Source organism: Lytechinus variegatus, chromosome 8 (assembly GCF_018143015.1).
Source record: "Lytechinus variegatus isolate NC3 chromosome 8, Lvar_3.0, whole genome shotgun sequence".
In the NCBI taxonomy this organism is placed as follows: Eukaryota; Metazoa; Echinodermata; class Echinoidea; order Temnopleuroida; family Toxopneustidae; genus Lytechinus; species Lytechinus variegatus.
In genome coordinates, this window is record NC_054747.1 from 19,943,200 (window position 1) to 19,959,548 (window position 16,349).

The window sequence follows — 16,349 nt, forward strand, 5'->3', positions numbered from 1 at the left end:
TTATGTATACTTATATATTTATATACAATTTCCATTCAAACCTCTTGCCAAATATTTTTAATAATCTCTTCAACACAATTGTCTCTTTCCATTCATACTTTACGCGTCATTCAGCAGATCTTCACCAATATCTTCCAAAAACTAAAATTACCCAAAATTCTCTACGTTGTAGAGGAATTAAGCTGTGGAATGATTTAAATAATGATATTAACAAAGTCCAACTCTAAATCAGTTTTAAAAAACTCTTGAAAGTTGAATTTTTTGCTCAGTATAAAAATTATTACCTCTAGTTTGCTTGTTTATTTCCCCTATATTAGACCATTGTTTCTTTTTTTTTCTCTCTCTCTCTTTTTAAATTGTATTTCAATGTTATTTGTTGTTCACTCTTTATGTATGTATTATATTAATTTGTAAAGGTGGTGCCCAGGGTTTTTTTACATGAAAACTTCTAGGGGCTCCAAATCCCATGTTATTATCTAATTTGTATATACCTGTTTGTTAGGATTGATTGATTGAAATAAATTTGGAAATAATTTTAATTGAATTGAAAGTATAAAGTCTATTAACACCTTCATCACGTGATACCCCAAAGGGAGTTACAACATAAAGATATTTCAATCCAGAGGGGGAAAGGAAAGCCACCCGAAGGTGAAGTCATTTTCTTATTTATTATCATTTTCATTATTTCTTCCATTTGTTGTGCTTCCTTATATTTTTAGCTATTTGAAAATCAAAGGGGTTGTAGGTAGCCCTGACATATCGCCGCCCTTAAGGGCAATGAAAGTAAGAATATGCATGATCCGAGCACGAAAAAAAAACATCCTAAGCTTTAAAATGATGCATGAGATGAGCACACATTCTCAGTGAAAGTCCAAACGGTCAGCGGAAATGATTTGCTAATCTTTTCATTTTTTTTCTTTTTCAAGGCAGAAATGCTTTTTAGGCTATTTAAAGAGAACCTTCCCTAGCAACTTATGGTTGGTTTGTGGATGGCGGGTCAACTGTACCTGCAATGTCTTGACGATTGCATCGTTCTGCTGCTTGCCTCAGTCTACACCTGACTTCGTAATTACTGCATTTTTGCTCCTGTACCCATCCTTCAAGCATAACGCCTGTTTCGAACACCGCTTTGAGGTCTTCAGCATTTCTTTTGGCAATGGAGTCCGCTGAAATTCTCTTGGCTTTTGCAAGATTCTGGTAGTGTTGTTTGGTGATACTCAGAGCAAACTCCTTGATGACCTCATTGTCCAATTCCCTCTTGTACTCATCTTTAACTGTGCATTTAAATAGAAAAATGCACATGAATCTGTTATAGTTTGATATTACAAGAACTGGCCATTATATAACAGTACATAATAATTAAGTTGATCATTTGCCCCGATACATTCCTATCTTTTCACTTCGGTGATAAAGACAGATTTAAATACTACCCTTCAAGGGATTTCTAAATGGTTAAATGTTTGAAAATTATAGTTTCCAAGTAATTCAAATGCATCCAAAATCACTGCAATGTAATTTTGGTTTTGCTATTCTTTTAAGATTCCAACAATAAATCCATTTTATAGCGCCAATGCCGATACCCATTTAACAACACCCCCCCCCCCTCTTTTACAACAGCGGCTGGTGTAAAATTAAACATACTTCGAAAGAAAGTTTTGGCCAGTTGAATATAGACTTCCTTATCAGGTCCATGTGCGCCCTTTCCTGCTCTTTCTAACGCTAGGCAAAGTTGAATCATTTGGTTTGGTGACGATCTTTCTACTCCCAGCTCTACCTCTTCGGACTGTGCAGAAAACATTGGCTGTTGCTCATTCTTGTCATCACCATGCCGATATTTAGGTTCTTTATGGCAGCAGCAAATCCCTCTGGAAGTTGGTTGTCTTGTAAGTATAATCAAAATTAGTAAATGAATAGTAAAGATACCTCAACTCAAATAGTCGTATGGATGCAGAAATTCGCAATTTATCTTTTAAACTCTAACACTTTCTACATTACGAAGGCCCTGTCAATCTATGGAATGTTTATTTTGTTGGAAATTTTCCTTCAAAGAAATCAAAGTTTTGCGCACTGTGGTGGGACAAATACTGTGTCCATGATGTCACACGTACAAACTGTACATGTAACCACGCGATTATCATGATTATAGTTCTTACCTCATCTGTACTCTTTCCCCTTCTTTGTGATCCTCCTTAGGTTCCTGGTATCCAGGTTTCGTTGTCATTGAATGTTCCTTCCATGCCTTCATTAACTGCAGGTCATTCTTGATTTCGGCGTTTCTTGGTTTACCACGATCGCAGGAATTCTCTTTGCAGTTTGGGATTTCTTCATGGCGAGGGTACAATGCTCGCAGTATGGGCTTGACTGTCTCCCTGCAACCGCGGACGTGCCAGCAAATGTGTTCCAGATCATCAAGAGAGATTTCCTTTGACGTACGATCACGGACATCTGAAATGAAAGTGCAGCATTTGTAGCACCAGAAAATTGTGATCAAGGAGTTTGAGAGGCCGAGCCATTGCTTAACGTACGATGGTTCTGCCTTCCTTACCTATATCTTACCAGAATGTTCCGGTGCCACAACACCACCTTAAAAAGCAGTGCATTTCTTCGACTTTATAAAGAAATCATCTCTCTGCTTGCTTTTATATACATACTATAATTGGCGTACCGTTGGTCGCGGCATTGGGGGCACCACCAAAAAATTGTAGTCACTTAGTGGGCGCGCAAAATAGCCGATCTAATACTAGTACTAGGGACATTTTAATGACTGTCAATAAATGATATGTATGTCACTGATCAAATGACCTGAGCTAAACATTTTTTCATATTCAGACCTAAAAGGGATTTTATAAGCATACTTTTGTAATTGTGATATTTATATGTCAATCTAAACAATGCAAGCGGGAAGCGCGAGCTGATTCTTTGTATACATTGACCCCCAAAAAGGCCAACCCGAAAATATGTTAATTTGAATAAATGGAGAAAAATAAAACTAGCAAAACGCTGAAAAAAAATCATCAAAAAAGGATGCAAACTAAGGAGGTTCGGACATTTTAAAATTTAGGGTTTTTTCCACAAAGCAGTGATATTCACAACTCAGTGACATGCAAATGAGAAAGACGATGATGTTTTCCTCACTCATCATTTCTTTTTTTTATTATTTGAATAATAAAATAGGCCTATTCCAATTTTTACAGAATGACAGCACCATCAAAATGTTAAACAATGGTAATTCTACATGTTCAGAAATGAATAAAACTTTGTTTAACATGACAACGAGGGAAATATTGGAATATTTCATAGTTTATATTATGAAATACAAAATGAATAGTGAGTGGATGACGTCATTGGTCTCCTAATTTACATACTAATCAGGATGTGCATATCTTTGTTTTGTGAAATTAAGCGAAACTTTAAAGTGTCATAACTTTCTTATTTTACATCCGATTTCGATTAAATTTTCAGTGTAATGCTTCTTGGATTTTTTTTTCTTTTTATTCAACCGAACTTTATGTTGGGGCAGCTAGTCCATTAAGTACTATTTTGTAGGAATATGCACATCTCACCATAGTCATCTATAGTGAGCGCCAAGCGTGTGCTATTTTTTTTTTATTGCACCGAAACCGAAACACATCTAGCACTTTTTGTAGTCATTAAGGGATCACTTGCCCCCCCCCCCCCCGTAGTTACGCCACTGCATACTATACAAGTTGACAAACAAAAACAATTGTAAACATTGAAGAAGGGAAAGATAGTTGTTGGGGTTTTTTGGGGCTGTTAAACACGGTCTGACCCAAATGTAATATTATTTCAGATCGTTAACGGTAGTGTGCAGAGTGCTGGGCCAACAAGGATCACCATTCTGCGGGGAAACAATCATGGCCCTGGGTAGCGAGCGTGCTGATTAGCATCGTTATAAGTACTTGTGACATTCACCATAGACAGTATCCCCTGGAAATCAGGTATGTATGGTAAATGGCAGAAATTTATCTGAAATCACCTCATTTATGTTTAAGGTTATTTGTTCGTTTTTCATTTTTTCTCATGAAATTTTTCCTTGAAAGACATCTTCTATTTGTAACAAAGCCTCTTTCGTTTCCGCTTGTCAAATTTAAACCAGCACCCCCTATTAAGAAATCGTCCCAGGGTCCTTATTCTGATGAACAGGGACGCTGATCAATTCAGAGTATTAGTAACAAACATTTTACAAGGTTAATTAAACCAAACCTTTAACTTTTAACCGTTGTGCCAAAATAGCTCCCCTCCCCCATAGCCGAAGATTTTTTTATATATTTGTTAACCCTTTGATCAATCAAAAGGAACAGGCCCATAAAAACCTTAGGAAAATAACACTTAACATATTTACAAAGAAATGAAATTCCGCAGATCAAATTGGCTACAACAATATCATGAATATATCTACCCTGCATATTTATTTCGGCGTTCGGCTCAACTTCCTCTATGGCTCTGGAGAGAATACTGTAATCTCCTGTTCCTGTCTCCTTCCATCTACAGAGTTCAAAATAGAACTCAGCTCTAGAAGGAACGAGGTCGAATGCTGAGTAAGTCTGATGATTATCCAACAACCTGTTAACAATCTTCTCCGTGACCAGAAGGTCGCACTTTCTGACAAGTTCCCAAAGCTCCAAATACGAAACTGGGTCTGAAATGAAAATGCAAGTCCCGTTACAAGTTCCTTTATCATGTTTATCGAGATCCCCTATCTAGTAAAGCCGTTTTATTTTAATTTTTGACAAAATAACGAATAATAACCTCGCCTACAAAAATTAATGCTACTACTAATGGTACCATATGGATTCGTGGTGTTTGTATGGAAATTCTTAAGTTCAAAAGCATGCACAATTAAAATCATGAAATGATTATTTCACTGAAATGGTATTCTGCTAAAACATGAGCAAGATTCATTCACTACAGTAGGTCACAAAACACAGATATGATGGGTACTAGGTAGTAAAATTCCTGGGCAAAATGTATAATTCAATAATTCCATTCCGTGTATATATTAAGAGTTTATCCATGGCAGTAAAATGGACGTCCATGATTGATTATCATTTATATAAATCATGAGAAAAACTAGAACGTATTAAGGATATGCTATATACTACCTTTAATGAATTTCTTACCTCCATTTAACGGTGCATAATTATTCTTTATTCTTCTCCTCCAAATGCAGACGATGATTACTTTGAGATTAAAAGAACACAAATATGAGTATGTTATACTCGTGTTATTATTTCGTATGACATGGACACACGATTGTAAGAGGATGCATGTATATTTCCAGTTTTAAACATGTTAGTTTTACATAGAGTGATAACAAAGTAAATCCAAAAGTTAATGCTGTTTAAAGTTTTCATTTATCTAAACTGCTATTATACAATACTCAGCTTTGACTTTGTCATGTGCTTAATGATGTAACACAAGTTGATGTGTTTTAAAACAAACAACTTTCCGTTTTTTCTCCCATGAAAATGGCGACATCACAGATCGCCATCAAAGGTTAAAGTGCGCGCGTCGGCGTACATCATGTTTTCTTTTACTTATTTAGAAAGTGGAATCTCCATGAACTACTTTGACGTTCGTTGTGACACTATTCTTAAGAACTTTTGGATCTGGAAAGCGTATTAGGCAAATTATTTCAACTTACTAGTGGTGATGAGTAAGGTGATTACGATAATAATGGTGATGGCACCTGCAAATAACAAAAGTAGTTTTAATGATTAGTTTGCATGTTCAACAAAATTAATGTTGATATTGATATATCGCATCAAAACTTTTTATGCATCCAGTGTATGTACCAATTTTTAACATTCAGGGAAACGAGGTTTCTTTCTAATAGAAAATTAATTGACATGTACCCATATTTTAAACTGCAATTTATTTAACAGTGGTCTGAATACTTTGTTGAACTATGGAGTGCCATTTGTAAATACTTGCCTGCAAATCTTTTACAGTGGATGATCAATTCCCCAGCAGCGTGTGCAACATTATCATATAGAGGTTACATCTGTTGGTTTGGGTTGTTTTTTTTTCACGATTAAAAAATGCCCAAAATATATAAAACAAGATATACTTTGCATGATCAAGTCATTTTATGCAACATATAGCTGTAAGCCTTCATAACAATTAAAGTGATACAAGATATTTTATATATAGAACTCGTATCGTAGGGATAACCCATTTCAGATTGGCAATGCCTGTTCTACATCATATCCAAACCATACCTTTCCCTAGAGATCTACTACCAGGATCTCCAATGAACAGATCTGTTGCATTTGTAGTTACTTCGATTTCGGTGGTTGTTGTGATTGGTGCTGGTTTCACTATGACACTGGCGGTCGCATTTCCTCGGATGGTTGCCGGCAGAATGGCTGCAGTGCAGACGTACGGATCAGTGCTTGGCGTTGCATCAATTGTAAATTTCAAATTTTCTGTCTCGCCGTCAGGGTTGGCATATCTGTATGGTTCTTGGTTGGAGATAGTTCTGCCTCTGAGGGTCCAGGATAGCGAGACGATGTCTCTTGGCGCACCCCGTGCTTGACATGTTAGTTCTGTCGTGTCATCACCTATATCGGTTGTCAACGTACACGAGTTGGCTCTACTTCCGGTTGATCCTGATGGGCATTGGTCAATTGTTGGGAAGGGTTCCTGGGGTGGAACTACGATTAACAAGTGAAGATCGCATAAACTGTAACATTATATTTATCATGGCACAGTTACATCGGTGAAACATACTCATGTGCCACGTTACACACCGGTTAGCGATTAATCGCTAAGGCCCCCATTCCACAGAAGAGAGACCTTCGAAGGATCATCGAAAGACCAAATATTTGCAAGGTCTTACAACAGTCTCCAAGATCACCGAAATTTGTCATCCCTGTGGAATGGCTCAGAAAGACCCCTCAAAGAAATCAAATAAAGTGATTGGTACTTCTTTTCTAACTGGGCTTAGACTAGTCTTACAGAGATCATTCAATGGTCTTTCAGGGATCTTTTATGCAACAGGTGATCTTTCAGAATTCTTTCCATGGACTCTCCCTGGTCTTTCATTGATCTTTGAATGATCTTTCAACGATCTCTCATGAGTCCTACAGTGATCCAAAAAAAAAATCTTGAGGGACTACCGAAAGATCATGAAAAGAAATATAAGAACCTTGGAAGTTCATTGAAAGACAATCAAAAGACCATTATTCCTGAAAGACTGTTTTGAACCGTTTCAACAAGTTTTGGAGACCTTGAAGACCACTTTAAGATCCATCAGGAATCGTAAATAACCTCAGATATCTATGAAATTTCGTTGAAAGACCTTTGAATGATCAAGCAAGTTTGATGGTCTTACAGGATTCTTTCAGAGGTCTTGCTCTCTGTGGAATGGGGTTTTATCTGGAATGTCCTATCAATATGGATATGCAGGTCGTCATGAATATTCATTAGCTGGACTGACGATGCCATAGCCTCACTTTGATTTTCATGTTATTACGGAATCAATATTAATTCATTTTCACACTAATCTGAATAATGCGTCTAAGGATGAAATAAGTTGCATCTGAATGAATATCTCATGCATCAAATTCGTTTCAATCCAACCTTTTTTGTTAGTTCTTTGGGGAAACATTGAATAAACGTAATTTTATATAACAAATACAAAACAACAAGTGAGGATATGACATCATCAGTTTTCTCACTGAATATTCATGAAGACATGCCTAGAACTGTTTTGCCGGAATAATGCAAAGCTTTCAAATATTACAACTTTGTTATTCTTTATCCCATTTTGATGAAATGTTCCGTGTTTTGTTTGAATGATTTTTCTATATATGTTCAATTCATATCATTTTTTAACCTTTTCGTATTTTAGTATACTAATAGCACAATTTCAATATAATTTGTTCTCTTGTTGATAGTTTATATTATGTTTATTAATGAGTATAATTAGAGACACAATTAGCATCGGTTTCTACCTTTAACTGTGGCTACAGTGTGATTACTGAGTTCATAACCTCTGAAGTCGGATAGTCTACATATATACCGTCCTGCGTCATCATCCTCGACGTCATGGATCACCAAGGAAAAGTCTCCTGTTAGGTTGTACTTTCCGATCCCATACGGAGACACACGAATTCCTCCCGTAGATGGATGCCACGAGACTAGTTCTGTTGCTGATGCCAAATCTGGTCCTAGAATTCGTTGTCATGTAAAGAAGAAAGAAGGAAAGATATAAAAGTTCATTAGCAGTTTGAGACAATCATCTGCAGAGTTTCCTGCTGAAAGGATAAAGAACATTTATGTTATATAATGATGAAGGGTCATCATTCTGTTAACCTTTCTTTGTGAACACATGTGAATCAAAATAGTGGCTTAAATATCGTTAAACAATAAGAGCATTGGAGTTTGTAAACTATTCATTTGATTACGTTTGGGTGCACCTTGAAGAGAAAATACAAGCATTTCGAAAATAGCAACTCTATACCAAGGCGTATCTCATTTACAAAGGAACAGTTTTCCTGGACTTGCTTCTTTTAACTGACGCTCTGCATACGCCTAATCAGCAACAACCTTCGAAATCAGTCATAGGTTCATTTATAACAACGGATGCGATGAATCACACCCCGGTTGAGATCAGGACTGATGTTTCATGTCGTCAGCGACCCTGGAAGACTTATATGAAAATACTACGAGTATTTGAAATTTAGTGTTATGTAAAACGCTTGACCTAAATGGTATTATTTTCATTGAAAGAGAAATTGAAAGAACATTAAATGCAATCAAACAATCAATAAGTTAAACAATCATTCAAAGACAGTACCACTGCCCTTACCCTTTTCCCAGAAGACAGCCAATGGTTCACCTCTAACTCGACATTGCAGTATTCCGTCATATCCTCGTAGAATGACAGGCCTGTCATCCATGAGTACCTCACCCACAGGAATATCTGAAAAAGAACCCAAAACATATGAACCTGGCTATTTGCACATGAGAAAAAAAGCCCACCTTAAACTAATTCACTTTGTCTATTCTGAATCCCATAGGTACGTCATATTGCGCGCAGCAAAAATTAATAATTCAAATGGATAGCAGCCTACATAATGAGCCACAAATTTTGAGTGGGGCAGACATGGCGCATGGAACGAAATCTTTATAAACTCATATCAAATTTACATATATATTTTTTCTACGACGCGACGTTTCTATGATCATATTTGACGGAAGCCTAGGTTTTACTAGGTCGAGAAAAAACATACTTTTTTGCTTGTCTTACGATTGAATTTCAACGTGATTCATTTCTAATCTATTCTCGAGTTTTTTTTATTCTGCAAAATACGTTTACGCCATTTTATCACTCTTCTTATCATCATTCATTTGGCCATAAAAACAAATAGAAATTGTACAATGTAAAGGCAACAATCCAATCTGAAATTGTATAATTAAATAGACATTAGTAAAAACGAAGGAAAAGAAGGAAAGAGTATTCCACGGGCCAGGGATTGCAAAAGTGAAATTAAGTACTATTGCCTAGACATGCTAGAGGCATGCGAGACCTTACAGAAAAAAAACATTGAGAAAGTATTGCACATTCCGGTCTATACAATTACATGTAGTTAAATTTCAATAAAAACACCTTTATACAAATACTATTGCCAAATGTATTCCCATGCCAAACTGACTTTAAAGGATTTGTGTAATGCTTAACAAACATAACATGAAATTTGTGTAAGGCACTGGAGCCTGCAAAACAACAAGGAAGCTTTGGAGAAATGGGCTAGGTAACAGCAACATATATGTTCCTTTGGATTTTAGTTTCTTCATGGAAATAGCAACTGTAAAGAGCTCAGTGCAAATACATGTAACTATATCAACCCCGCCATCTTGAAACACTTTCTTTCCGTCATCTGCCCTCCAGAACTTATGTTGTTTTTATAGGAGATTATCTTGTCGGGAGGCAAGTGAGGAACAGACCAGAAGTTTAAGCCTATCTTCGCAGGACATCTCCCCACGACGCTGTTTAAGGGCAAATTTAGTGGTCGTCCACTGAACACGCTCAAGTTTTGATGTTGTGGGATGCCATGCAGGCACACCATACTCTAAGATCGATAATACTATTGATTTGTATAGACAGAATATGGAGGATGCAGAAGCACCATGTGCCACCAGTCTTATGAATCCCAATAGACGATAAGCACGTGATACAACTGGTTTAATGTGGGTTTTCCAAGAGAGATCGGAATAGAGGATCAGTCCCAGGTATCTGATGGAAGAATCAGAACTTAAGGCAGTGCAGATTAATGATATGCCTTATCACTGACTACTTAGATAATGCAAAATTTGGTTTAGACCATCAGGATATCTTCTGGGCCATATGTGTTGTCTTACCATTCTCTGTGGTGACCACCATGATCATTGCTGTCATAAATGCGATGAAAGCGTAGAGCTCTAAAATAAAACCAGCAATGCTCCGCACAGCCATCATTCTTGAAATCTGTGGGTAAAAGTGTAAAATGAAAGTGTGAAATTGAAAAGTTTTGCCATTATTACAAATAAAATCCTGGTAAAAATGCGATCCAGTTTAGCCTTCATGTCCGCGCAGCGATTTTTTCCGTCAGTAGTCTTGCACCCGACGCGAGAGGGCGGTTTTGGAGGCTTTGAAGTAGACTACAAATCTGGGACCTGCATTAATTCAGAGTTTTGCCTCAAACGTAAATAAACAAAAAAAATCTTTGAAAAATCTCTCAAGGCAAAAATCAAATATGCGTCAATAAAATTAACTGATTTGTTTTACTACCTGATCGCGGAATAGCACTTGTTGTAATCATGAACAGGATAGGTTTCTAATTAAATTCATAATTCTAGCGCGAAGTGCGAGCCGATAAATTTTGACATTCCAACAAGAAAAATGAATATTCAAAAGCTTATTTAGTGGTCAAGTCCTACCCCAAAAAACATTGCTTTGAGGAAAAATATCATGCTAGTATCAACCTGATTAAAAAAAATGAAAATCTGAGGTAAAATGATAATAAAATGTTATGACGATTCAAAATTTTGCTATTTTTTACAAAATAGTTCCATGTACAACACAGTGAGATGTAAGTGAGAGACTCGATGTTATCACTCATTTATCTTATTATGTGAATACAATATTCAATTTTTCACATGAAAATTACAAGACCCTATATCAAAACAATACAGGTTACAATGACAATTCCACGTGTTCAGGGAGGATTAAAACTTGATTTCACATTTTAATAATAATGAGGAGAAAATCTAAATATATTCATATTCCATGTAACCTGTATGATAACATAAAAAATAAATGGAAAGTAGACGTCGTCATAAGTTTCCTTATTAGCATACTACCAGGATGGGCATGTACCTGTTTTTTTTAATTAAAGCTGAAATTTACTTCTATAACCACCTTTCTTACTTTTGATGACATCTTCATAATCAAGCTTGCTGGATTTTTTTGTTTTTATTCAATTCAACCTTTCATTGAGAGTACGTTATACGATAAAGGAGGGCGAGCTTCATTTATTTTAACTATACAGACATGAAATACAAGAAATAAGGACTGTTTTCAGTGACATCACGAAAAGGGTATTGTCACTAATCAATTGAAGCAAGCGCGAAGCGCAAGCTTAGACCTTTTTGCTCCTCCGACCTGAAATGATTCCAAGCACTTTTTTGCAATCGTGACAAGGGAAGGTTTCGAAGGATACGAGTCAAATTTAAATATTATGCCTGGAAAAGTTAATCCATACGGCATCAAACGTGGCTTTTAAGGAAATAATTGAAATGGCACTCCCTCTTTTTTACCTCCATATTTATTTTTTGTTTTAAAAATCATATTCAATTTCTTCTCACTATATACATGTATAACATGTGAAAATAATGAATAGCGTGAAATCAATAACATAGTTGAATTAGAATGCATACATGAAAAATTAAATTCAATATTCCAAAAGTAAACTTAGAATCGATTGTACATATATGTTTATACAATTTATAATCAGAATAGTAATTGAGAATAAACTCTTCCACCCACTCTAGAAATCTCTGAATATTAGAAAACACAAACATACTTATAAATCATAATTCTCAAGTTAAACATTTGTTTTCCTTTACAATACCATTAAATCAAAATAATGTGACGAAGTTATAATAATAAAACAATACAAAAAAAAACATACTCAGCCACGCTTTCCCACCCAGCCCCGCACTCCCTTGATAAACAATGCATAATAATAAGAAAAATGAGAAAGAAAAAGACAAAACACACACACACAAAGGAGCAAACAAAAAGCAAAAACCAAATAAAAAATAAATCAAGAAAAAATAATAATAATACGGACCTTACCTAGGGGGGGAGGGGCGCTACTGGGTTTTTATGCTAATTATGCTAATCACAAAGATTACATTGGTTAATATTGTAACTAGTGACATAAATGAATTCTCCGCCATAGAAAATCCTAGAAGGGTTTTTTTTTACGCATAAAATTACCCTCATGCTCATTAGGTCATTACGCTAATTATGTTTATTTCGATGACACAGACTTTTTAAGGGGAACAAGTGAAGACCGATTTGGTAGTGAAAACCCTTTTTGTTTGGGCAAGTCCATTTTTTCCTGGAACTAAATGACCTCGATTTGGTAATGAAAACCATTTTATTTGCTTGTCAAACTTTTTTGTACACAAACACCCCCACTTCTGGTAAATCCTGGATCCGCCCCTGCAGATTACTCTTTAAAAAAATCACGATCGGTTGTGAAGATAAGGAGCATCTGTTAATGTTGACGCCAGTTTAGTTAAATATTAGGATTATTCAATCCTCTGAATAGAAGAACCCTACACTCTAAAAAATGAAGTGCTAATTCAGCTCTTAAAGAGCGTGTATAGTGACTGCACTTCGGAGTGCTGATTTGTCTAGTTCAAATTTGAACGAGAAAAATCAGCTCTCCGAAGTGCTGTCACTATACACGCTCTTTAAGAGCTGAATTAGCACTTCATTTTTTAGAGTGTAATATGTTGCATGTCGCCTGTTGCAATGGGCATAATACTGCAATGTAATGTGATATCTCCTTCCGATTTGCATGTAATAAATTGGCATCTTTATAAGTATTTATATCAAAGTTTCAATTTCAAGCAAACAATGATGCCTACTTTAGGAATCGCAACTTACCGACTCACGCAATAATGATTCCTTGTACTTATGGATGAGACTTGATTTTCTTCTAAATATAGATAGTGGATGGTAGCCTGCGTTCAATCGTCGCAGAAATGCGTTTACTCTACATCAATAAGTCTCCATAATTACATACCAACTACGATATTCCATGGGAATTCATTCGATCATGTACAGCAACTGTCATGACTGTCAGCTGGGAATCCCCAGAAGTCGTTCGACATTGACCCGGAAGCGAAGAGCCATAATATAAGTTGCTTGTCGATATACACTGGTTTCTTTTTTACCCCGGGTTTATAATCGTAACCGAAAAAAATATTAGTTCTTCGCCGACAAATAACTAAGTTAATCGAAATCGAAAAAAGGATAGTTCTTTGCCGAAAAACTTACTTTATCGATTTAATTTTAATATCGGACATATGTAAAGCCATTTGTCCCATAAAGGCGAAAGACTCCGTAAAAGTACAGGGGCGGATCCAGCCTTCGCCAATAGTTCAACTGTTGCACGGGGGGGGGGCCGGAATTTTTTTTCAGCCATATTTTCCCCGATCGGCCACAATGATATTTGCCGGGATTTTTGGTTTCTTTAAATGGGTAGTCCTAATAGTCACTTCTTAGCTTTATTCTTATGAATAAACATATATAATACCATAATCCTTATTTATATAATGCGAGCGCGAAGCGCGAGCTATTTTTTTTGGGGGGGAATCTTATGTACTTTTTCCTAAAGTTTTGAACATTCTGGGCAATGTTTGTTATCCTGAAAAAGATGTGTATGCAAGTTAATAATTATTACGAACGTGAAGCGCGAGCAGAAATGAACTGATGGAAAAGTTACTGTTAAGGACTTGCTTGCAGTTAGCCATGATGAAGACGCTACATATTTAAAAAAAAAATCAAACAATGCGAGTGCGAAGCGCGAGCTAAACATTTTTGACATTTTTACCCGTAAGGAATGGAAATTCTAAGCACTTTTTTGTAACTGAACAGAATAGGTATATAATTAAACGATTGGTGCGAGCGCGAAGCGTGAGCAAAAGATTTCGAAATTTAGAGCTACTGAACGAGACACTCTATTCAAGTTTTGTAAGTCATGAAAAGGATGAGGAATTGGGGATCTTCTTTACATTATCAATGCGAGAGCAGAGCGCGAGCGGAAAATTTTTATATACGTTTTGAGCTGATCGAAAACGTACCTGTTATGGACTGCTTGAACTTAGCCATGAACGACGTAACATATTTCAACATTCAAATATTGCGAGCGCGAAGCGCGAGCTGAAAATTTTTGACATTTCTACCTGAGTAATGGAAATTTTAAGCACCTTTTGTAATCGTGGAAAGGATAAGACAAAAACTTAACAATACTGATGCAAAAGCGAAGCGCGAGCGGTAAAATTCTGGACACTTTTCATACATTAATAATGCGAGCAAAAAGCGCGAGCAGACAATTTTTTATATTGTGATCTAATACTGGATAATTATTTTAATGGAAAACAAGCTGCGTATCTGAATAAACGTGTGTTTCAGATTTCGACCTAGAATTTGGGTATTCTAAATACCTTTTTTTATCATGAAAATCAATAAAGCAAGCGCAAAGCGCGAGCTAAAAATATATGATATTCCGATCTGAAAAGGGGTCACTTTAAGCTCTGTATTGAAAGCACTTTGTGGAAAAATTGTGAGGTGAAAAAGGATCACAGTTAAAACAGAGCTGATATTTTTCATTATTGTTACTATGAGTTTATGACATAGGACCGGGATATTCTATAAGGACATTATGTCATCATAAGAAAATGATGAATATCTTCCTATTTCTCTTCCTAAGCATGAGAGCGCGAAATCTATTAATATTATGGCCTGAAAACTGGACATTTAAAGCACTTTTGTAATATGCATAAGATGCATGAGTTTAATATCTATCAATGCGAGCGCAAATCGCGAGCAGAAATTTATGATTGTCATCAAATGGTGATTTTAAGTAGTTTGTTTTAGAATCAATATTGAGATAACTCACTAATCAAAATGCGAGCGTGCAGCGCTAGCTGATACGTTTTGAAAATCTGACCTAAATAGGGATATTTTGAGAACTTTATGAAATACAGGAAAATAATAGGTACCTGACAAATCAAATTTTGCGAGCGCGCAGCGCAAGCAGAAATTGTTAATATTCAGACCATAAAACAGAAATTTTTACACTTTTAAAAAATCAATTTGTAAATAAAACAGAATAATGAAAGTTCAATTTCCCAGCTGAAATATGCTTTGTATATTGAATTTAAAATTTGATATTTTAACTTTAAGGTACATATTGAGCAAGATATCACCTAAAAGGCAATGCGAGCGCGAAGCGCGAGCGAAAAATTTATATCCCAACATGAAAGATTTTGTTAGAAATTATTTTCAAAGTCTTCCCCACATCGTATTTTATTCACTCATTTTCGTCCTCTTATGCTTGTCTGCCTTCTTTTCTCCTCTCTTTTCCCTTCTTTTTCTTTTTTCCTTTCTTTTCCCCTTTTTTCTTTTTTTTTGCTCCGCCAATAGGGGGGGGGGGGCCTGGGCCCCTCGGGCCCCCCCCCCTGGATCCGCCTATGAAGTAGGTACATTAGTTGCATCGTTGTGGTTCTTAATACATCAGCGGCATTTTAATTATTCGATAAATATTCAACTCTTTCGACCTTTCTCTCATTAACGGAATTCACTTTTATTTTTCTTAAGGCCATTTTCTCCTCCGTTTCCACTCACCCTTCTCTTTCGAATAATGTCCTAAATTACTGTTAAAAAAATAGCGGATTTATATTTTTTCAGAAATTATTTAAATTCATATGCTGAAAAGAGGAAATCACAGAATTCATGCCGTTTGAGACAAATGATAACTCTTACCATTTCCACACGCGGATCAGAGACAAAAAGACTTGCAGTTTCAAGAGGTGAATTTCTACACAATTACGCTACAGTGTCTCCCAAAACCTAACCAGAAGTGTTTTAAAATCCCCCAAAATGTCGGATTTATATTTTCTTCAAAATGATTTATATTCCAAAGAATAAAGAGAGCGATTATCACATAATTCAAAGCTGTTTGAGACTACGGTTTGCAGTTCTCACAATGAAAGCTAACACGAAATAACACTGCAAGAGTCATAACTTCGTTTTCTCGCGG

The 16,349-nt window shown here is 36.0% G+C and overlaps 1 protein-coding gene across 1 annotated transcript in view; it reads right to left on the reverse strand.

Moving 5' to 3' along the window:
• LOC121419546 overlaps nucleotides 1-16,349 on the reverse strand; it is a 29,743-nt gene that overhangs the window by 12,867 nt on the left and 527 nt on the right. Inside the window, exons 2-11 of the mRNA XM_041614002.1 lie at nucleotides 10,390-10,495; nucleotides 8,837-8,950; nucleotides 7,980-8,195; nucleotides 6,243-6,677; nucleotides 5,666-5,710; nucleotides 5,142-5,201; nucleotides 4,421-4,660; nucleotides 2,154-2,445; nucleotides 1,642-1,880; nucleotides 1,008-1,274 (exon numbers count right to left, since the gene is read on the reverse strand). Of these exons, the coding sequence (XP_041469936.1) occupies nucleotides 1,008-1,274; nucleotides 1,642-1,880; nucleotides 2,154-2,445; nucleotides 4,421-4,660; nucleotides 5,142-5,201; nucleotides 5,666-5,710; nucleotides 6,243-6,677; nucleotides 7,980-8,195; nucleotides 8,837-8,950; nucleotides 10,390-10,486 (2,005 nt within the window). The 5' untranslated portion in view covers nucleotides 10,487-10,495. The remainder of the gene's footprint in view (nucleotides 1-1,007; nucleotides 1,275-1,641; nucleotides 1,881-2,153; nucleotides 2,446-4,420; nucleotides 4,661-5,141; nucleotides 5,202-5,665; nucleotides 5,711-6,242; nucleotides 6,678-7,979; nucleotides 8,196-8,836; nucleotides 8,951-10,389; nucleotides 10,496-16,349) is intronic.